Consider the following 22716-nt stretch of genomic DNA (forward strand, 5'->3'; position numbering starts at 1 on the left):
ACGTCGAAAGGAGCCAGTTGAGGTGGCTCGGGCATCTTTTCTGGATGCCCCCTGGACGCCTTGCTGGAGAGGTGTTCCGGGCACGTCCCATCGGGAGGAGGCCCCGGGGAAGACCCAGGACACGCTGGAGGGACTACGTCTCTCGGCTGGCTTGGGAACGCCTTGGGGTTCCCTCAGAGGACCTGGGGGAGGTGTATGTGGATCGGGAGGTCTAAAAAGTGAGTACAGCTCAAAATCCTTAAACAGCTTTTATTTCCATACATACAAATGCAATGGGAACGCTGCACATTCTATTTTAAATGAAAACATGAAGAAAAATTTATCAGATTTGTTATTACTTTACAAAAAGTGAAGAAAAAGGAATGTTTTATATATATAGCAGTGTCTGAGTTTTTCTTTCAGAAGTTAAATCGACCTCACTCCCCAAGGCCAAAAGAGCTCTAGTGACAGACGCCTGAGCCTGTGGGTTTTAGTCACGTGGTTAGAGTACCTGTCTCTCATTCCTAGGACTGTAAGTTTGAGTCCAGAGTAGGACAAAGCGGCGCACTTTACAATACCAGTAGTAGTATCTGCATCTACAGCGACACTGCTTTCAACCCATATTCAGACCTATATGTGTGTCCTCCCCCCCTCCACGGGCAATTTTATGGGGTCTGCTAACTGTGTGCGTCTCGGCGGCAGGGATCACCCCTGAAGTGACTTTTCAAAACCTGGTTAGGAGTGAAGCAAGTTTCCCACAGTGGGGTATGTACTTCTGAAGAGCCCTGAAATGCCTTTGGGTGGGGCTCGATGCTGATTGGTCGAACCTGTGTCTTATGTCCCAGGAGCTGTAATATAGCACCCTCTTGTAGCCAACAATTTAATTTGCCTGACGTGTTTATTTCTTGATTGAATCAGACAGTGGCAAAGATCATTTGTTAGTTGCATTATCAGATGTCAGCTCCACAGTTTAAAATTAATTCTTTGCTTCTCCTCACTACAGCATTGTTTCTAAGTATATCAGTGTCATCTGGCAGCACCGTGGGTTAATCAGCAGGTTATTTTATGCCTGTAGTAAGGCTGAGTTGTGTTCTCATCAGATGCTAAATTGCTAAGATGCTAATGTAGCGTAGCATTTTCGTGTTATTTTTCAGCAGGCATTGTTATCAGGTCTCAGGTCTATTTTTAGTCCTGGAATTAATCTGGAGCTACGCCGGTGTCGCTGACCGAAGGGTTCCCCTAAAAATCGGTCCCCCCAATGACGCGTTCACAGATTAACAACTCGTTTCTGCTTCAAACTTCACACCAGTCATCATCTAGCTTAGCGACAGATATCTGAAGCTTTTGTATAACAATCATTTCCCCATAAATTCAGCATTATTTCATCATAAAAGGCGGCGGAAGCGATCAGACCACCTCAGCTAACCTAGCTGCTAGCTTATGTGTTCACTGCGTGTCAGTTATTTCAGTGCGTCACGGAATTTTGATGAGTTTCCGCTTAAAACAGCCTCATTTCTGCTTAAAACCGACTTTAGAATGATTGAAGAGGTTTTACCTTTATCATCTGATAATCCCATTAATCCATTTGATTGCTTTGGGTGAACAGACTCTGTGTCAGACGTGCTGCTGTGGTCCGAAATGACGCATGCGCAGATGCAAAAGGCAGACCGATTTTTAGGGGCAGACTGTTTGGTCTGTGACACCAGCATTGTGTTCACAGTTTCACAAGATTCTCAGTAAATTTCATGGAAACCTACCACTTCTCTCTGTGGAGTTTTTGGGAGTGTTTAATAATGTTAATTTCGTCAGACGAAATATGTTCATCAACAACCCTTTTTCCCATGACTAAGACTAGACGATGACGAGACGGCATCAATGTTCTAAAAACACTGACTGAAACTGTAAATGTGTGTTATTGTTGGCGAATAAAAATGAGACAAAAATGTTTTGCAAGAAATAAAAAATAAACAAAAACTCCCTCCTCATTTACGTCTACTACACAACTACCCCTTCACACAGACAGTTTTTATTCATTCATCGTTAACGTGCCTTTTTTTGTGAGGCAGCCGACGACGCGGGTCTCTGCCGTGGAACGGAACATTAATATCTCCTGCTTCTCTGGTTCGTAAACTAAAGTTAGTGTCCCTCATGAAAATAATAATAATAATAATAATAATAATCCTCCGCTCCGTGTGTGTTGCGGGATTTACTCTGCGGCGTAAAGGTGGAAAGACGGGTCATTCCACAATCAATAACTTCAAGGCAAATTGCCATTTTAAATCAAAGGACACCTCTTTCCAAACGTTGTAAAACAGACAACATACTACAACCAATCAAAGCTGTTTTTCCCCTAAATGAGACGTTCTTCATTTCGTCGGGGAGAACTTATCTCAGTATCAAAGTCTCAGCACTCCAGGCGCGAGTATTACAAGTATAAGGGAGGCCGGGGCCAAAGTAACATTTTACATTTATATCCTTCTGAATCAGAACAAGTGGGGAAGAGCTCTTAGATTAGACATGATGTCATGATAATGTGATTCATTTATTTACTTATTTAGTCAGATTTCCAGTAACGTGTTGCTGCGGGTTTATGACACAGAGCGCTTTAAGATGTGTGACCATGTGAGTGTAACTTACGCTCCATTGGTTCTGATATGAGTCATAGTATTCCAGCTGAAACCGTTTTTGGCACTCGGTTATGTTGTTCAAGCTGCTTGGAGAGCGCCACTGAATTTGAAGACATCCCAGATGACCAGGATCAAATATGACAAGTTCCTCTGGAGGATCCACTTAAAAAGAAAACATCAGTATAAAATAAAACTTACAGAAGACAGTCGTATAAACATTAAGATGTGAGTGAAGTAGCTGGAAGTATGTTATATGTTTTCACCTTAGTTTCTTACATGAACTAAAGCTGATGGATGTTTACTGTGTGAATAAATGCCAAAGAAATCCAATAAATGATCCTAACAAATAAATATGGGTTACTGTGTGTGACAGGTGCAAATGCCTTCATGTTTTTTTTTTATTCCAGGTAATTAATGTGTTGTGTGTCACTTTAGTAACACCTTGTAGTTGATTTATGGACCAAGACTTTGTGACATCAGTTCCAAGGAAATTTTTTTTCGGCTCCAGTCCAGGAGCATGAATTATTTTGTATTGTGGGAAGAATCTGTTAGTAGAATGCTTTCATTTCAGTGTGTTCCAAAATAACACTTGTTGAAAGTTACAGACTTGTTTTGTCACTCTGGATACAAGAAGAGGCAAATCTCCAAGACTAATATGAGGGCCCCTTCACACTAGAGCACGAGTGCCGTATGTATCATAGGAATTGGAAAAACAAACAGAGTCAGAGCAACATTTGTACAGCTGGATGACATACGAAACCCCAGAATGTGGTACGAAAGCAGCTCGAATGAATCACGCAATTCGGAGTGCAGCAGCTCCCGAATCCAGGTCGACTACCCAGAGTGCAGGTCGAATACAGACACAAACCTTCCCCCAAGAAAACATAAAAACAGAATAAAATCAAAAAGAACAACACAGCAGGAAACTCCACAATGCCGGCAGAATGCAGCAGGAATACACAGAATGCTCCTCCAATGCCGTTCGTGCTACCTGAGGTCTGGGTGGAAAGCAAGCAGGGGGGCGTGGCAGGGCGAGCGCTGTGGTCCCCTCTTTTGAAGACCTGCCGTGTCACACTGCTGGTTGTCGAATGACATCCAACCCATGGACCAGTTACATGTAGATCAGGGTCCCCTGACCATTGCATCAGTGGAGCGCAGGTGTGACTGAATTATTACGGACATCTGCACCGACATGCACACCCACAGCTGTGATTACCAGCAGGGGTGAAAGTAAGATTAGACACTTGCAGGAACTGTGCTACTCAAAAAAGTTTTTTGCTCGTGTGCTCATAACCCTAACCCACCTGTGGCATTGAGCAGAGACGCTCGACAGGGGAAGATGGTTATTATCAGCTTTAGGGTGCAGGCAGGATTACTTTGTCCAACACCTTCCAGCCGAGCTGCAATCATGAGCCAGGCGGACGTGTTGATGTTCCCTGCTGCAGAGTGTTTTCCAAGAAGCAGTGAAGAAAGGCAACACCAAGGAGCTGCACTTGTTGCTGCAGAACAAGACATACTGCAAATTCAACATCAACTCCTTCAGTCTAGAACAGGGGTGGCCAAGTTCGGTCCTCAAGAGCCACCTTCCTGACACTCTTAGTTGTCTCCCTGCTCCAACAGACCTGAATCCAATGAAAGGCTCATTAAAAGTCTGCTAACGAGTCTTACGGATTCAGGTGTGTTGGAGCAGGGAGACAACTAAGACTGTCAGGAAGGTGGCTCTCGAGGACTGAACTTGGCAACCCCTGGTCTAGAAGGACAGACGGCGTTCCAGCAGTCCGTAACTGATGAGAACCTGGAGCTGATAAAACTGTTGGAGAAATTTGGAGCAGATATCTGACTGGCCAACAGGGAAGGGTGGAGAACAGTCATTTATAGCTACACAGTTGCTAGATTTAAAATAAAAAATAAACAACTTTGCAAGCATCACCACCACCAACTGCAAAACAACCAAAAGTGGCGCTCTTTGCGCTCCCAAATCCAAAATGCGGTGGTGCTTTTACGTAGTGCTTCTCTGTGAAAATTTCAAATAAAATAAATAAATCAGCCACACCGGCCAGTTTTGCCATTACTGAACTTTTCCCCGTAAGTGTGTGTTAACACCACAGAGGTTAATATAAGGACTAGAGTCCGCAGTCGCACTGAGACATGTGCCGGCAAGGAGGTGTGGTCGCCATTTTGGATCAGGGCAACTCAGGGGGCAGCGCACACTGACGCTCAATGAGTATCGTCATGAAACAGGTGCAAAATGATGGAAAGCTGCACATGTTGGCAAAACCACAAATGGGGGAAGAAGGGAGACATTTCCTTCCATAATTAAACGGTTTTGGTTATTCTTGTTACTTTTTCCGTGACTTTTGAGCAATAAACATGTATAAAGCGTCATGCCTGTGTATGAAACCTGAGGATTTGAAACCACCTTGAATGGAATTTTATTCAAAGCTGAATTTATTCAGTACTATATATAAAAAAAAAAAACGGATTTAATTCATGCGGACCATGTGGAATGAATTAATGCACTGTGTGTGTCAGTCTGGATTATGGGATATTATGCCTTCATGTTTGCACAATTTGGAAGCTGGAAACTTTCAGCACTGTTTAGGCCTCTACTGGTGGTTGGCTCTCACTGCGGTATTGTATCACTTCCTGTTCCGGAGCACAGCGGTGTTTTTCTGTATCTGTTAGCTGTTTACTCTGCGCAGTTAGATTGATCTAGTTATCTAGATTACGATTTGTTTCCCAGTGTAATCTTTACGTGCCTTAACTAAAGCACTCCTTCTGCTGAATCACCTATAAATTATTTACACATTATTCACTTTGCGTGTTTTTAGGAATCCGCTAGCTTAGCGTAGCTACTAGCTCTTAGCCGATTTAGCATGGCGGCTTCTCCTGTCTCTCCCGCACTTTTCTGCTCTGGGTGTGAAATGTTTAGTTATTCCTCGGCCTCCTTTAGCAGTAACGGTACTTGTAATAAGTGTAGCTTATTCGTAGCTTTGGAGGCCAGGCTGGGCGAATTGGAGACTCGGCTCCGCACCGTGGAAAATTCTACAGTTAGCCAGGCCCCTGTAGTCGGTGCAGACCAAGGTAGCTTAACCGCCGTTAGTTCCCCCCTGGCAGATCCCGAGCAGCCGGGAAAGCAGGCTGACTGGATGACTGTGAGGAGGAAGCGTAGCCCTAAACAGAAGCCCCGTGTACACCGGCAACCCGTTCACATCTCTAACCGTTTTTCCCCACTCGGCGACACACCCGCCGAGGATCAAACTCTGGTTATTGGCGACTCTGTTTTGAGAAATGTGAAGTTAGCGACACCAGCAACCATAGTCAATTGTCTTCCGGGGGCCAGAGCAGGCGACATTGAAGGAAATTTGAAACTGCTGGCTAAGGCTAAGCGTAAATTTGGTAAGATTGTAATTCACGTCGGCAGTAATGACACCCGGTTACGCCAATCGGAGGTCACTAAAATTAACATTAAATCGGTGTGTAACTTTGCAAAAACAATGTCGGACTCTGTAGTTTTCTCTGGGCCCCTCCCCAATCGGACCGGGAGTGACATGTTTAGCCGCATGTTCTCCTTGAATTGCTGGCTGTCTGAGTGGTGTCCAAAAAATGAGGTGGGCTTCATAGATAATTGGCAAAGCTTCTGGGGAAAACCTGGTCTTGTTAGGAGAGACGGCATCCATCCCACTTTGGATGGAGCAGCTCTCATTTCTAGAAATCTGGCCAATTTTCTTAAATCCTCCAAACCGTGACTATCCAGGGTTGGGACCAGGAAGCAGAGTTGTAGTCTTACACACCTCTCTGCAGCTTCTCTCCCCCTGCCATCCCCTCATTACCCCATCCCCGTAGAGACGGTGCTTGCTCCCAGACTACCAATAACCAGCAAAAATCTATTTAATCATAAAAATTCAAAAAGAAAAAATAATATAGCACCTTCAACTGCACCACAGACTAAAACAGTTAAATGTGGTCTATTAAACATTAGGTCTCTCTCTTCTAAGTCCCTGTTGGTAAATGATATAATAATTGATCAACATATTGATTTATTCTGCCTAACAGAAACCTGGTTACAGCAGGATGAATATGTTAGTTTAAATGAGTCAACACCCCCGAGTCACACTAACTGTCAGAATGCTCGTAGCACGGGCCGGGGCGGAGGATTAGCAGCAATCTTCCATTCCAGCTTATTAATTAATCAAAAACCCAGACAGAGCTTTAATTCATTTGAAAGCTTGTCTCTTAGTCTTGTCCATCCAAATTGGAAGTCCCAAAAACCAGTTTTATTTGTTATTATCTATCGTCCACCTGGTCGTTACTGTGAGTTTCTCTGTGAATTTTCAGACCTTTTGTCTGACTTAGTGCTTAGCTCAGATAAGATAATTATAGTGGGCGATTTTAACATCCACACAGATGCTGAGAATGACAGCCTCAACACTGCATTTAATCTATTATTAGACTCTATTGGCTTTGCTCAAAAAGTAAATGAGTCCACCCACCACTTTAATCATATCTTAGATCTTGTTCTGACTTATGGTATGGAAATAGAAGACTTAACAGTATTCCCTGAAAACTCCCTTCTGTCATGATCATTTCTTAATAACATTTACATTTACTCTGATGGACTACCCAGCAGTAGGGAATAAGTTTCATTACACTAGAAGTCTTTCAGAAAGCGCTGTAACTAGGTTTAAGGATATGATTCCTTCTTAATGCCATATAACAACACAGTGCAGAGTAGCTACCTAAACTCTGTAAGGGAGATAGAGTATCTCGTCAATAGTTTTACATCCTCATTGAAGACAACTTTGGATGCTGTAGCTCCTCTGAAAAAGAGAGCTTTAAATCAGAAGTGTCTGACTCCGTGGTATAACTCACAAACTCGTAGCTTAAAGCGGATAACCCGTAAGTTGGAGAGGAAATGGCGTCTCACTAATTTAGAAGATCTTCACTTAGCCTGGAAAAAGAGTCTGTTGCTCTATAAAAAAGCCCTCCGTAAAGCTAGGACATCTTTCTACTCATCACTAATTGAAGAAAATAAGAACAACCCCAGGTTTCTTTTCAGCACTGTAGCCAGGCTGACAAAGAGTCAGAGCTCTATTGAGCTGAGTATTCCATTAACTTTAACTAGTAATGACTTCATGACTTTCTTTGCTAACAAAATTTTAACTATTAGAGAAAAAATTACTCATAACCATCCCAAAGACGTATCGTTATCTTTGGCTGCTTTCAGTGATGCCGGTATTTGGTTAGACTCTTTCTCTCCGATTGTTCTGTCTGAGTTATTTTCATTAGTTACTTCATCCAAACCATCAACATGTTTATTAGACCCCATTCCTACCAGGCTGCTCAAGGAAGCCCTACCATTATTTAATGCTTCGATCTTAAATATGATCAATCTATCTTTGTTAGTTGGCTATGTACCACAGGCTTTTAAGGTGGCAGTAATTAAACCATTACTTAAAAAGCCATCACTTGACCCAGCTATCTTAGCTAATTATAGGCCAATCTCCAACCTTCCTTTTCTCTCAAAAATTCTTGAAAGGGTAGTTGTAAAACAGCTAACTGATCATCTGCAGAGGAATGGTCTATTTGAAGAGTTTCAGTCAGGTTTTAGAATTCATCATAGTACAGAAACAGCATTAGTGAAGGTTACAAATGATCTTCTTATGGCCTTGGACAGTGGACTCATCTCTGTGCTTGTTCTGTTAGACCTCAGTGCTGCTTTTGATACTGTTGACCATAAAATTTTATTACAGAGATTAGAGCATGCCATAGGTATTAAAGGCACTGCGCAGCGGTGGTTTGAATCATATTTGTCTAATAGATTACAATTTGTTCATGTAAATGGGGAATCTTCTTCACAGACTAAAGTTAATTATGGAGTTCCACAAGGTTCTGTGCTAGGACCAATTTTATTCACTTTATATATGCTTCCCTTAGGCAGTATTATTAGACGGTATTGCTTAAATTTTCATTGTTACGCAGATGATACCCAGCTTTATCTATCCATGAAGCCAGAGGACACACACCAATTAGCTAAACTGCAGGATTGTCTTACAGACATAAAGACATGGATGACCTCTAATTTCCTGCTTTTAAACTCAGATAAAACTGAAGTTATTGTACTTGGCCCCACAAATCTTAGAAACATGGTGTCTAACCAGATCCTTACTCTGGATGGCATTACCCTGACCTCTAGTAATACTGTGAGAAATCTTGGAGTCATTTTTGATCAGGATATGTCATTCAAAGCGCATATTAAACAAATATGTAGGACTGCTTTTTTGCATTTACGCAATATCTCTAAAATCAGAAAGGTCTTGTCTCAGAGTGATGCTGAAAAACTAATTCATGCATTTATTTCCTCTAGGCTGGACTATTGTAATTCATTATTATCAGGTTGTCATGGCTGGTTCAGGTGACCCTGAACCATCCCTTAGTTATGCTGCTATAGACGTAGACTGCTGGGGGGTTCCCATGATGCACTGTTTCTTTCTCTTTTTGCTCTGTGTGCACCACTCTGCATTTAATCATTAGTGATCGATCTCTGCTCCCCTCCACAGCATGTCCTTTTCCTGGTTCTCTCCCTCAGCCCCAACCAGTCCCAGCAGAAGACTGCCCCTCCCTGAGCCTGGTTCTGCTGGAGGTTTCTTCCTGTTAAAAGGGAGTTTTTCCTTCCCACTGTAGCCAAGTGCTTGCTCACAGGGGGTCGTTTTGACCGTTGGGGTTTTACATAATTATTGTATGGCCTTGCCTTACAATATAAAGCGCCTTGGGGCAACTGTTTGTTGTGATTTGGCGCTATATAAAAAAAATTGATTGATTGATTGATTGACTAAACTAAACTGATGAAACCATTCGCTCATAGAATCAGAAATCGTTTACAGCTGCAGGTGTCTTGTCCACACTGCACAGTGGAGAACTTTTTTGGAATCCTGTCAAAGATAATAATAATAATAATGTATATATATATACAGATCAGAGCCATGTAAATTTCAACACTAATATTTCAGACTGTGTGGGTATCACAGTAAGTTCAATACTTTCCTTACATAATTTAATGTAAATTAATTTTACTGACTCGATATCCAGGTTAGAACAGTATTTTAACATGTATTTTGAGCAGGCCCGGCGCCAGAAAAAAAATATTAAGGGGGCAATGAGTTTATCACAGGGGGCGGGGTCGCCCCCCCCAAAAAAAAGTGCGCACCGGAGGAGACGTGCCTCTGAGCGTTGCTTAATGAATTGGGTGGGCTCCTGGAAAGCTTGTGTATTTAGGCTACACCGTTGTAAAGCCCAGGTTACACATAGATGGTTTTGTCGGCGGGCAGTAAGTAGACCGAAGTTCGTGGTAGTTCCGGCTGTTTTCACGGTGGAAAGGGGCGGAGCATTTCGCTGTTTTGAGCGCCGTACTAGCTGCAAATGCGCAGCTAAATCCACTGAATAAAGCGGCGTTTTGATGCCGTAGCATCCAGCACACGTCAGGCAACAGGGGTTAATAACCAGTTCTATCCTTTACAATTGCAGGTTAAGACGCGCGTGAGAACGGCGGTGTTCTGCTGCTGCCGCTAATGCCCTGTGTATCGCTGGATTTGTCCAGGCAAATCCTGCGTTACTCCAGGAACTTTTGCATATAGGCACCGCCCCCAGAGTATAATAGGCTGAAGCAGCTGTCACTGCAGGGGGAGGGAGCTCATCTCTCAGCCTTTTCCCCTCCTCAACGTGTTGCTCGTCTCCACTACAGGGCTGTCCTCTGCTTCTGAACCAGACCTCTTGGTAAGTCCTTGCCGCTGCCAATTTTCTTTTAGGAGGCATACTGGAGCTTCTCTGCAAAAATATCTGGAGCTGGCCACGAGTGAGAGGCCTGCATGCAGCGTGCTAGCATTTTTATATTGACCGCCGCCTATCGGCCGTTTGGAACGCCGTTAACCGGGAGGTAGCGTTTAGAACGACGTACTGTCCGCTAGCGCCGCCGTTTTGTCTGCCTCTGTCGCCGGTTAGAATGCCTTTGAGGACGCCGATGTGGGCTCTATCGCCGTTTTACATGCCGTTGGTTAGGGATACAACGCCGGCCGCCAATTACGGCGGTGTAAACTGCGACACTACAGGGAGGGGCAGGATGAAACGGCGATTAAAAAATATCAAACGCCGTTATTCGCATTATCTCCGTCGTCACGCGAATTCTCCGGGAGCGCTCCCAGAATTATTCGACATGTTGAATAATTTTTTGGACGATTCCCGGTAAAGCCGGAACTAAGCCACACCCCCTAGTGCCGGCGTTGACAATGGCGTTTGATCCTTAAGATGGCCAAAAACTCTCCCGGGACGCTTCCGGGAGCTCTTACCGTCTATGTGTAAATTGGGCTTAAGAGACTGAGTAAAGCCCCGTGTGGTTAACACTGATCTTGCCCTCCACTCCAGCAGGAGTCAAAGTCTCTGTGTGCCACTTTCCCATGATATCACAGATCCATTGTCAGTCCACCTCATGTGTCAGAGGATGTATCTGTAAAATGATGTTAACATGGCTGTTAGACCTCATCCAGGCAGCGGCACTGCACGTCAAGGTGTCACAGAGATGTGCTGACTCGGTGTGACACATGGTGTATTTAGTGTGATTGTGCAGTGTTTACCTCTTGTGCACATGATTGCATGCCACAGACTTTGCACGTTACAGTATTTCCTTTATGCACCCGAACAGGATGCACGGTGGGGGGTCCGGCTCATCGGGGGCACAATCAAGATGTAAGGATGTGATCAGATTGCTTTGAATGCTGGGGAGTTGCCATTTTGGATGCCACTTCAAATGCCATTTGAGGTAGTAGTCAGACAGCAGTACAACCACTGTACGAATACTCCCCAGTTCGAATTCAGCACGACAGTAGTGTGCCTGTTCTCTACATTCTTGCTGGCCATGCTAATTTGGTTTATTAAATGCCATACGGATTTTGTCCGAGGAATTCGAACGCAGTTCGACTAAAGGTTGAATTGCACAAATGACGTGCGAATGTCCATTCATACGGTAAGAATGCAGTATGACCTGCAACTTGAACGCCGTTTGAATGTTTTCCAGCACAAGTGAAACAAAAATGTGCCAACTGCTGTAGGAATGAGCACGAGGCGTTCGAGTGCAGTTCACATGCAGCACGAATTACATGAATGTCATTCGAATGACCCTACGGCATTTGTGCTCTAGTGTTTCAGGGGCATTAGAAATGATCCATTACGAACTAACCTGTAAGTGCGCTGCATTGGATGGACCCCGTCCACCTTATTAGGAACAGCATCAGTGCAGCGTGTAGAGATTTACGCACCATCATTCACTTTAAGCTTGACTGCCAGCATAAAGTCAAGAATTAAAATGGTTAAAGTATATGAAATACTACACAAATAATTACCAGTGCAATGTACAAGCTTGGTATAAATTCTGAACAGGCACTACATTCATCAAAACAACAAATTCAATAAACAGCACAAAAATAGGCCAACCAGAGATACCAGATTTAAAACAGGTACTTACTGGAGAAAAAAGAAAAAAATTGACTTGTCCTCCGTAAGAAGTTCAGGCAGTGTGACCGAGATGACTGAAGTGTGAACTCATAAACAATCCAAAACTAACACCGGTGATTGTCTGGTTTCCTGAGAAATGTGGGAATGGCCCCTCCTTAACAAATGCTGAGTGAGTGAGAACATCCACAGAGATATATAGAGCGGAGAAAGAGGGAGGGAAAGAAGGGAGAGGGAGAGAGAGAGAGAGAGAGTGGACAGAAACACCTAGGTAGTGATTATAAATAATTTCACCTCATTCAGATTTTGACTTTTCTTTTTTTCATTCTCATGTTTCCTAACAAAACAATGCATGCACATTCTAAATTCAAGACTTACACCTCTGCACAGAAAGAGCAGACTGGACAATCAGAATAAAAATCAGAATGAAATGCATCTGCCAAGTAATTTAACAGACTATAGTAGAGTTGATATAACACCTAAATAGATCCTGTCATTCGATTGGTAGATTTTCATTGAATGACTCCAGTACCTTCTAAAAATGCTTCTGTGATGTGAGGAAACTATCTATATTACGTGGACTTCACCTATTTAGATGTCACATAAAACAAATAATGTTTTCTGTGCAATGGTAAGAATTTTGCACTCATAAACATTCATTATTTGGGTAATGTATTGTCTGTGAAATGTACAGTACACAATAAACAGCAATATGCAATATTAATACAAAAGTTACAACATAAAATACATAGTGTAAACAACAATAAAGTGTTTATTACCATTACAGATGTGGAATGAAATGTGTCTGTGGTCAGCTATTTATTAAGCGGATAGTTTGGGCAACAAAACTGTCCCCGTGTCTAGTGGTTCTGGTGAATGTGGCTCTGTAGCATCTGCTGAAGGGGAGCGTTGAAAAAAGGTTGTGTCCAATGTCTGTGACGAACCCCCGCCCTTTCTTCCTTTCTTTTTTGGCTCATAACTACTACTCGTAGGGTGGTGGTGCATGGCACGGCACAAAGGTTTGCAATATTTTTCTGAAAGCTGCGTATCTGGAAAGGTCATGATGTGATGAGGCACAAGTATAGGTAACGGGTATATATTTCTATGACCCTGTTCAGACTGGGGTTGACAATGCAGCTCACGCTGGATTCAATCCAGATTGCTTTCAACCCACATGGCGTTCAGACCTGATTTTCAAATCTGGCTCATCCCACAACACACCCAAACTCGATCCGGCTGAAGCTGAAATTCTGTTAAGAATGTGTGTGTGAATCTTAACGTGAGGGCGAGTTTTGTGTGTGTTTGTGTGTGACACATGGAATAGAACACACCCTGCAGAGAAAGGTAATTTCCTGTCCTCGCTATTGCAGCCACACTGAATGGCTCCATCGGAAAGGACACTGTAGGCACGCTAACATAGTGACATAGTGACGATGTTTGATGTCATGATTCTCAAGCTAGCCAGATTCGAGCCACACTCAGCAAATCTGGTTCAAATCTGGCTCATATCACCTTTAGCACGTACACACACACATATACTAAATCCAATATGGCCACCAAGATTAAAGATGGCTGCTGAAGATATACCAAATGCATCCTTGTTTTCCCGAGAAGATACCTTTCATGGTCTTATATACCTTTTAATTTTTGTTTAAACAAAATGCAAATCATACAGTTAAGGAGATGACAAAAACATTTATTTTGACCTTTTCAGCATTTGAGGAAATAATTATTTGTACTCTAAAATTGTTTGAAATTCCTTCATACCTTCATTTTCTGCCGTTTTTCCAGGTGTGTGTCGTGGTGGCAGTAGACCAAGCAGCTCATTCCACACTTCCCTATCTTCAGCCAAGTCCTGTAACGCTTCCCGGGTGATCCAAAGTTGTTCCCAAGCCAGCTAGGAAATATAATCCCTCCAGCATGTCCTGGTTCTTCCCCGGAGTCTTCTCCCATCTGGACATGCCTGAAAGACCTCCCTGGGGGGGTGACAACAAGAGGGCATCCTGACCAGATGCCGAAACCACCTCAGCTGCTTCTTCAATATGAAGAAGCAGCTCTACTCCTAGTCACTCCCAGATATTCTGGCTTCTCACCCTGTCCTGGAGTGTAAGCCCAGATATTCAATGGAGAAATCTTATTTCCACCACTTGTATCTACGACCTTGTTCTTTCAGTCATGACCCAAAGCTGATACCAGTTGATTCACGCTACTATCCTCATAGTAGTGTGAATCAACTGGTATTGTAAATCAAGAGTTTGATCTTCTGGCTCAGCTCTTTCTTCACCACGACGGTCTGGTACATAGTCTGGAAAACATCAGATGCAGCCACAATAAATGAAAGAATAATTTTTCATTTCAGAATATACTTTTTTAGAGGTTTTTTCTTTTGTGTGGAATACATGGCTACACGTAATAAAATGAGTTGAATCATTTAAAACAATTATCGCTCAACTGGACAGGTCTGACATACAGTACATCTGAAAAGTATTCACAGGGCTTCACTTTTTCCATTTTTTTGTTACAGCCTTATTCTAAAATGAATGAAATTCATTTTTCCCCCTCAAAATTCTACACACAGAACCCCATAATGACAAAGTCAAAAGGTTCTTGTTTTGTTTTTTTTGTAGATTTTTGCAGATTTATTTAAAATAATAATTAAAAAAAAAAACTAAGAAATCACATGTTCATAAGTATTCACAGCCTTTGCCATGAAGCTCAGAATTGAGCTCAGGTGTTTCCACTGATCAACCTTGAGATGTTTCTACAGCTTAATTGGAGTTCACCTGTGTAAATTCAGTTGATTGGACATGATTTGGAAAGAGACACACCTCTCTACATATAAGGTCCCACAGTTGACAGTGCATGTCAGACCATAAACCAAGCACGAAGTTTAAAGAACTGTCTATAAACCTCTGAAACAGGATTGTCTCAAGACACAAGGGTACATAAACATTTCTGCTGATTTGAAGGTCCCAATGAGTACGGTGGCCTCCATAATCCGTAAATGGAAGAATTTCAGATGCACCAGGACTCTTCCTAGAGCTGGCCGCCCTTCTAAACTGAGCAATCGGGGGAGAAGGCCCTTAGTTAGGGAGGTGACCAAGAACCTCATGGTCACTCTATCAGAGCTCCAGCAGTCCTCTGCAGGAATCCACCAATCAGGCCTGTAGAGTGGCCAGACGGAAGCCACTCCTTAGTAAAAGACACATGGCAGCCCATCTGGAGTTTGTCAAAAGGCACCTGAAGGTCTCTCGGACCATGAGAAACAAAATTCTCTGGTTTGATGAAACAATGATTAAACTATTTGGTGTGAATGCCAGGCGTCATATTTGGAGGAAACAAGGCACCATCCCTACAGTGAAGCATGGTGGTGGCAGCATCATGCTGTGGGGATGTTTTCAGCAACAGGAACTGGGAAACTAGTCAGGATCACATCCTGGATGAAAACCTGCTCCATAGTGCTCTTGACCTCAGACTGGGGTGACAGTTAATCTTTCAGCAGGACAATGACCGCAAGCACACAGCCAAAATATAAAAGGTGTGGCTTCAGGACAACTCTGTGAATGTCCTTGAGTGGCCCAGCCAGAGCCCAGACCTGAATCCGATTGAACATCTCTGGAGAGATCTGAAAATGGCTGTGTGCACCAACGCTCCCCATTCAACCTGATGGAGCCTGAGAGGTGCTGCAAAGAAGAATGGGCAAATCTGCCCAAAAATAGGTGCGCCAAGCTTGTGGCATAATATTTAAGAAGACTTGAGGGTTGTGAATACTTTTGTACATGTGATTTTAGTAAAAAAAAAAAAAGAAAAAAAAAGAAAAAGTTTTTCATGTTGTCATTATGGGGTGTTGGGAGTAGAATTTTGAAGGAAAAAATTAATTTACGTCATTTTGGAATAAGGCTGTAACATAACAAAATGTGGAAAGACTGAAGTGCTGTCTCCTGACACCGGATGCACTGTATTTTCTGGTACTATGGTAACAAAGAACATTATTTAACATTATTATCACTTACTGAGGCGTTGCTGGGCCGGTAGCACAGATTTATATTTACACTACCTGTCCATACCTGCCCACAGTAACAGGCAGGTATGGACAGTCAGTCCCGCAGTAACGGGCAGGTTGTTGTGTGGGCCGCCAGAAGAGGAGGTACTGCTGGCCCACCACCAGAGGGCACCCTGCCTGAAGTGTGGGCTTCAGGCACGAGGGGGCGCTGCCGCCTTACAGGAACAGCCGAGGTGACAGCTGTCACTCATCAACTATGACAGCTGTCACCGATCATCTGCACTTCTCCCCGGATAAAAGCAGGATGACACCTCCACCACGTCGCCGAGATATCGTACTTCTTTGAGAGGTAACTTTCTCTGCCTGCATATTATATTGATTGATTCCAAGAGCTACTGTGTTGCAGCTGTCTACCCAGAGGACCGGCGTGGGTCGCGACTGTTTCGTCCTACTTCCCACCAGATAAGTGGTACTCAGACGCTGCACGAGTGTGTGTTAGAGGTGGAGGTGGAATTCCCACCGTTATTGTTACGGGGTGTACACACACCCACACTTGACTGTCTTTGTTCTCCGCCAGCAGTACCAGATCCGACACGCTGAGACGATGGCCACCTGGGGACTTCGGGACCTGGCGGCTCCAGTATCCTTCGGGTTCGGTGGCGGTGGAAATCGTGTGGTTCCGGTTCATCTCCAGACGGACGTCTCCTATCGTCGAGCCTGCCCACACGACACCTTCATTCATTGACTTGTATTTATTCTATAATCTGCTGTGTGTGGTTGTGACATTCACAACAGTAAAGTGTTCAAATTTAACTTCCTCTATTGTCCGTTCATTTACGCCCCCTGTTGTGGGTCCGTGTCACTACACTTTCCCAACACAGGTATCCCAGTACCCCCCTGCTGTGCATAAACTGATGACTTCATAGCATGCGCAACCCAAGAACTGTCTGCAGACGACAACATGAAAAGGTGAGAAATGTGCGTTGGTCCCAATATGGATATTCCGGATGGTTTCATCATGGATAGTCCAACAATGAACAGCAGCCAAAATAGCCAGCTTGATGAGGACGCCCTGGCGATTTTGGGGAGCAGTGCGGTACCAAATCAAATCAAATCAATTTCATTTATATAGCGCCAAATCACAACAAACAGTTGCCCCAAGGCGCTTCATATTGCAAGCCAAAGCCATACAATAATTACAGAAAAACCCCAACTGTCAAAACGACCCCCTGTGAGCAAGCACTTGGCGACAGTGGGAAGGAAAAACTCCCTTTTAACAGGAAGAAACCTCCAGCAGAACCAGGCTCAGGGAGGGGCAGTCTTCTGGGACTGGTTGGGGCTGAGGGAGAGAACCAGGAAAAAGACATGCTGTGGAGGGGAGCAGAGATCAATCACTAATGATTAAATGCAGAGTGGTGCATACAGAGCAAAAAGAGAAAGAAACACTCAGTGCATCATGGGAACCCCCCAGCAGTCTAAGTCTATAGCAGCATAACTAAGGGATGGTTCAGGGTCACCTGATCCAGCCCTAACTATAAGCTTTAGCAAAAAGGAAAGTTTTAAGCCTAATCTTAAAAGTAGAGAGGGTGTCTGTCTCCCTGATCCGAATTGGGAGCTGGTTCCACAGGAGAGGAGCCTGAAAGCTGAAGGCTCTGCCTCCCATTCTACTCTTACAAACCCTAGGAACTACAAGTAAGCCTGCAGTCTGAGAGCGAAGCGCTCTATTGGGGTGATATGGTACTATGAGGTCCCTAAGATAAGATGGGACCTGATTATTCAAAACCTTATACGTAAGAAGAAGAATTTTAAATTCTATTCTAGAATTAACAGGAAGCCAATGAAGAGAGGCCAATATGGGTGAGATATGCTCTCTCCTTCTAGTCCCCGTCAGTACTCTAGCTGCAGCATTTTGAATTAACTGAAGGCTTTTCAGGGAACTTTTAGGACAACCTGATAATAATGAATTACAATAGTCCAGCCTAGAGGAAATAAATGCATGAATTAGTTTTTCAGCATCACTCTGAGACAAGACCTTTCTAATTTTAGAGATATTGCGCAAATGCAAAAAAGCAGTCCTACATATTTGTTTAATATGCGCATTGAATGACATATCCTGATCAAAAATGACTCAAAGATTTCTCACAGTATTACTAGAGGTCAGGGTAATGCCATCCAGAGTAAGGATCTGGTTAGACACCATGTTTCTAAGATTTGTGGGGCCAAGTACAATAACTTCAGTTTTATCTGAGTTTAAAAGCAGGAAATTAGAGGTCATGCATGTCTTTATGTCTGTAAGACATTCCTGCAGTTTAACTAATTGGTGTGTGTCCTCTGGCTTCATGGATAGATAAAGCTGAGTATCATCTGCGTAACAATGAAAATTTAAGCAATGCTGTCTAATAATACTGCCTAAGGGAAGCATGTATAAAGTGAATAAAATTGGTCCTAGCACAGAACCTTGTGGAACTCCATAATTAACCTTAGTCTGTGAAGAAGATTCACCATTTACATGAACAAATTGTAATCTATTAGATAAATATGATTCAAACCACCGCAGCGCAGTGCCTTTAATACCTATGGCATGCTCTAATCTCTGTAATAAAATTTTATGGTCACCAGTATCAAAAGCAGCACTGAGGTCTAACAGAACAAGCACAGAGATGAGTCCACTGTCTGAGGCCATAAGAAGATCATTTGTAACCTTCACTAATGCTGTTTCTGTACTATGATGAATTCTAAACCCTGACTGAAACTCTTCAAATAGACCATTCCTCTGCAGATGATCAGTTAGCTGTTTTACAACTACCCTTTCAAGAATTTTTGAGAGAAAAGGAAGGTTGGAGATTGGCCTATAATTAGCTAAGATAGCTGGGTCAAGTGATGGCTTTTTAAGTAATGGTTTAATTACTGCCACCTTAAAAGCCTGTGGTACATAGCCAACTAATAAAGACAGATTGATCATATTTAAAATCGAAGCATTAATTAATGGTAGGGCTTCCTTGAGCAGCCTGGTAGGAATGGGGTCTAATAGACATGTTGATGGTTTGGAGGAAGTAACTAATGAAAATAACTCAGACAGAACAATCGGAGAGAAAGAGTCTACCCAAATACCGGCATCACTGAAAGCAGCCAAAGAGAACGATATGTCTTTGGGATGGTTATGAGTAATTTTTTCTCTAATAGTTAAAATTTTATTAGCAAAGGAAGTCATGAAGTCATTACTAGTTAAAGTTAAAGGAATACTCGGCTCAATAGAGCTCTGACTCTGTCAGCCTGGCTACAGTGCTGAAAAGAAACCTGGGGTTGTTCTTATTTTCTTCAATTAGTGATGAGTAGTAAGATGTCCTAGCTTTACGGAGGGCTTTTTTATAGAGCAACAGACTCTTTTTCCAGGCTAAGTGAAGATCTTCTAAATTAGTGAGATGCCATTTCCTCTCCAACTTACGGGTTATCTGCTTTAAGCTGCGAGTTTGTGAGTTATACCACGGAGTCAGGCACTTCTGATTTAAGGCTCTCTTTTTCAGAGGAGCTACAGCATCCAAAGTTGTCCTCAATGATGATATAAAACTATTGACGAGATAATCTATCTCACTCACAGAGTTTAGGTAGCTACTCTGCCCTGTGTTGGTATATGGCATTGGAGAACATAAAGAAGGAATCATATCCTTAAACCTAGTTACAGCGCTTTCTGAAAGACTTCTAGTGTAATGAAACTTATTCCCCACTGCTGGGTAGTCCATCAGAGTAAATGTAAATGTTATTAAGAAATGATCAGACAGAAGGGGGTTTTCAGGGAATACTGTTAAGTCTTCAATTTCAATTTCCAAGACTAAGAGTCAAGTTTCAAATGAATTAAAGCTCTGTCTGGATTTTTGATTAAGTAATAAGCTGGAATGGAAGATTGCTGCTAATCCTCCGCCTCGGCCCGTGCTACGAGCATTCTGGCAGTTAGTGTGACTCGGGGGTGTTGACTCATTTAAACTAACATATTCATCCTGCTGTAACCAGGTTTCTGTAAGGCAGAATAAATCAATATGTTGATCAATTATTATATCATTTACTAACAGGGACTTAGAAGAGAGAGATCTAATGTTTAATAGACCACATTTAACTGTTTTAGTCTGTGGTGCAGTTGAAGGTGCTATATTATTATTATTTTTTTTTTTAATTTTTATGCTTAAATAGATTTTTGCTGGTTGTTGGTGGTCTGGGAGCAGGCACCGTCTCTACGGGGATGGGGTAATGAGGGGATGGCAGGGGGAAAGAAGCTGCAGAGAGGTGTGTAAGACTACAACTCTGCTTCCTGGTCCCAACCCTGGATAGTCACGGTTTGGAGGATTTAAGAAAATTGGCCAGATTTCTAGAAATGAGAGCTGCTCCATCCAAAGTGGGATGGTTTCCATCTCTCCTAACAAGACCAGGTTTTCCCCAGAAGCTTTGCCAATTATCTATGAAGCCCACCTCATTTTTTGGACACCAGTCACACAGCCAGCAATTCAGGGAGAACATGCGGCTAAACATGTCACTCCCGGTCCGATTGGGGAGGGGCCCAGAGAAAACTACCAGCCAACACGACGAAAGTTAAAGTGAGCCAACTTTTAATGTACGCGTTTGCTGGGTGTCGTGCGTTTTGGAATGACATTATTGCTAATGTGATTCCACGTGTTGTGCATCTCACTAAGTGATAATAATGCAAATAATATGTAGTTGTCGTGCAGTATGCATTTTCAGAGGCCCAACGTCCATGCCCAGTCGCCCAAAATGACTGATATTTGCCCTCGTCTAACTCTGCCCTCCAAAAGCATGTTATTGTATTATTACACTACATATATTTGGCATTTACGGCCAATACCCATGAAAAAAGGATTTTTGGGGAATTAGAAATTTTGGTCAATAGGTTGGTTTGAAAGCCTGTAAATCAAGAAACAACTTGGACGACCTCAATGACAGTGTTCTCTGCAAAATTCAGAAGATTGACAGTTTTGGATCCTTGGAAATCCTGAATTTCTCCATCCCAGAGCAGAGGATCTGGACATCCTGGACCTCCATCTTGACTTGGCTCCCTACAAATTTGAATGACACTGAACATCCAGCCCTTAACAGGCCTCCTGCTAAAATGCTCTTGCTGTGTGTTACTTACTGTGTGTTACTTGGTATTAACGGCCCTTACCAAAAAAAAAGTACTGATAAGTATATAAAAAGTAAACTGGAAGTATACTTGAAACATACTTGCATGTACTACTTTTTGGTAAGGGGGACCAAGAAGTGTGTGCTCCATATTTTCAGTGAGTGAAAGTTTAGTATCATACAATTAGTATGTTAGCACTAGTTAGCATCTGTCATTACCTAGGTAATGTTAGCGACACTGATAGTGTTACAGCTGCTGAGGCTAACTGTTTGACACCTACACCCAAGACACATTTAATCACCCAAGGCGGCAAGGTAGCTTAGTGGTTAGCACTGTGGCCTCACAGCAAGAATGTCATTGAATCGCTTCCTGCCTGGGGCACTCTACGTGAAGTTTGCATGTTCTCCCTCTGGCTTCCAAAGACGTTTGGTGAACTTTGGTAACTGTGAAACTGACCTGAGGTGTGCTTGCATGTGTGAATGTGTTTCTTTATATGTCGTCCTGCAATAGACTACAAATAAATAAATATATAACACGACCAAGAGAACTGCAAAGAATCTTTTTATTATGATTGTTTTTATATCAACCATGTTTGTTTGTTTGTTTGTTAAGAAATCCCAGCAATTTATACATGTAGTATGTACACAGGTTTGGATTCATTCAGTCTTCATGCATGCATTTGACCTTTCTGAAAATACAAAAAACAAAACAAAAAAACCTACAGTATATACATAATTGTGACTTTTCTGGGCAGTGGGGTGTTTAGACATGACTCACATTTCCTATGGATTGGATAGCATTCTGAACAAAGGAAAAAATACAGTCATACAATGTACAGCATGTCAGCAGTCACAGGAACCATTAGTCACAGGAAAGCAAAAGCAGAGGTCTGTCACATTCACACAGGAGATCGATACCATCATGTGCAGGAAATCACTGGTCAATCTAACACATTTGTATTTAGTATTCTGCAAAGCTCTCTCAACGTCCCAGGCCTGCAAGCTTCCATTTAATATGGTATTAATAGAAACTGGACAGAACCAACACTTCTGTTGTCAAATATCAAGATGTGGTGAGATGTTATTATATATGAATCATTACATTATTAACCCTTTGATGTCCTGGTGTTTCATCAAGATTGATTATAAGAATAAAGTGAAATGCAATCTACCAAATGTTTGAGGTCAAGATTAAAAGATTAAGGTTGTTTGCAAAGAACATATTTGACAGACGGAAAACCTTTGACTACGTCAGTACACAGCGGTAAGACATAGTATTGTTATTCCTCCTGTGTGTATGTCTGTGTGTGAACAAAATAACTCGAAGAGTTTTGTTCCAATTTGGACCAAACTTGGTGGAATGACTGAGGGTCAGCCAAGGACAAAGTGATTTGATGTTGAGAAAAATTGGTTCAAAGTTAAGGTCAAAGGCCAAGGTCAAGGTTTAGGCCCAGGTGTTATATACAAGGATACTCACTA

The 22716-nt window shown here is 42.6% G+C and overlaps 1 protein-coding gene and 1 long non-coding RNA gene across 3 annotated transcripts in view; one reads left to right on the forward strand and one right to left on the reverse strand.

The window, feature by feature from the left end:
- Positions 1–12329, reverse strand: part of il13ra2 (interleukin 13 receptor, alpha 2) — a 43331-nt gene extending 31002 nt beyond the window's left edge. The window contains exons 1-3 of one of the 2 annotated variants that reach the window (XM_034178540.1): positions 12121–12329; positions 11836–11930; positions 2617–2768 (exon numbers count right to left, since the gene is read on the reverse strand). In XM_034178540.1, the coding sequence (XP_034034431.1) occupies positions 2617–2768; positions 11836–11920 (237 nt within the window). In that variant the 5' untranslated portion in view covers positions 11921–11930; positions 12121–12329. Of the gene's footprint in view, positions 1–2616; positions 2769–11835; positions 11936–12120 lie in introns of both variants that reach the window. The other variant, XM_034178541.1, reaches the window with a different exon arrangement.
- On the forward strand, positions 1014–17678 carry LOC117517511. Its single transcript, XR_004562745.1, has 4 exons — positions 1014–1141; positions 12563–12568; positions 17085–17092; positions 17668–17678. It is a non-coding gene; the product is annotated as an uncharacterized LOC117517511 (long non-coding RNA).
- Positions 17679–22716: the final 5038 nt, after the last annotated feature.

This window comes from Thalassophryne amazonica, chromosome 9 (assembly GCF_902500255.1).
Source record: "Thalassophryne amazonica chromosome 9, fThaAma1.1, whole genome shotgun sequence".
Taxonomy (NCBI): Eukaryota; Metazoa; Chordata; class Actinopteri; order Batrachoidiformes; family Batrachoididae; genus Thalassophryne; species Thalassophryne amazonica.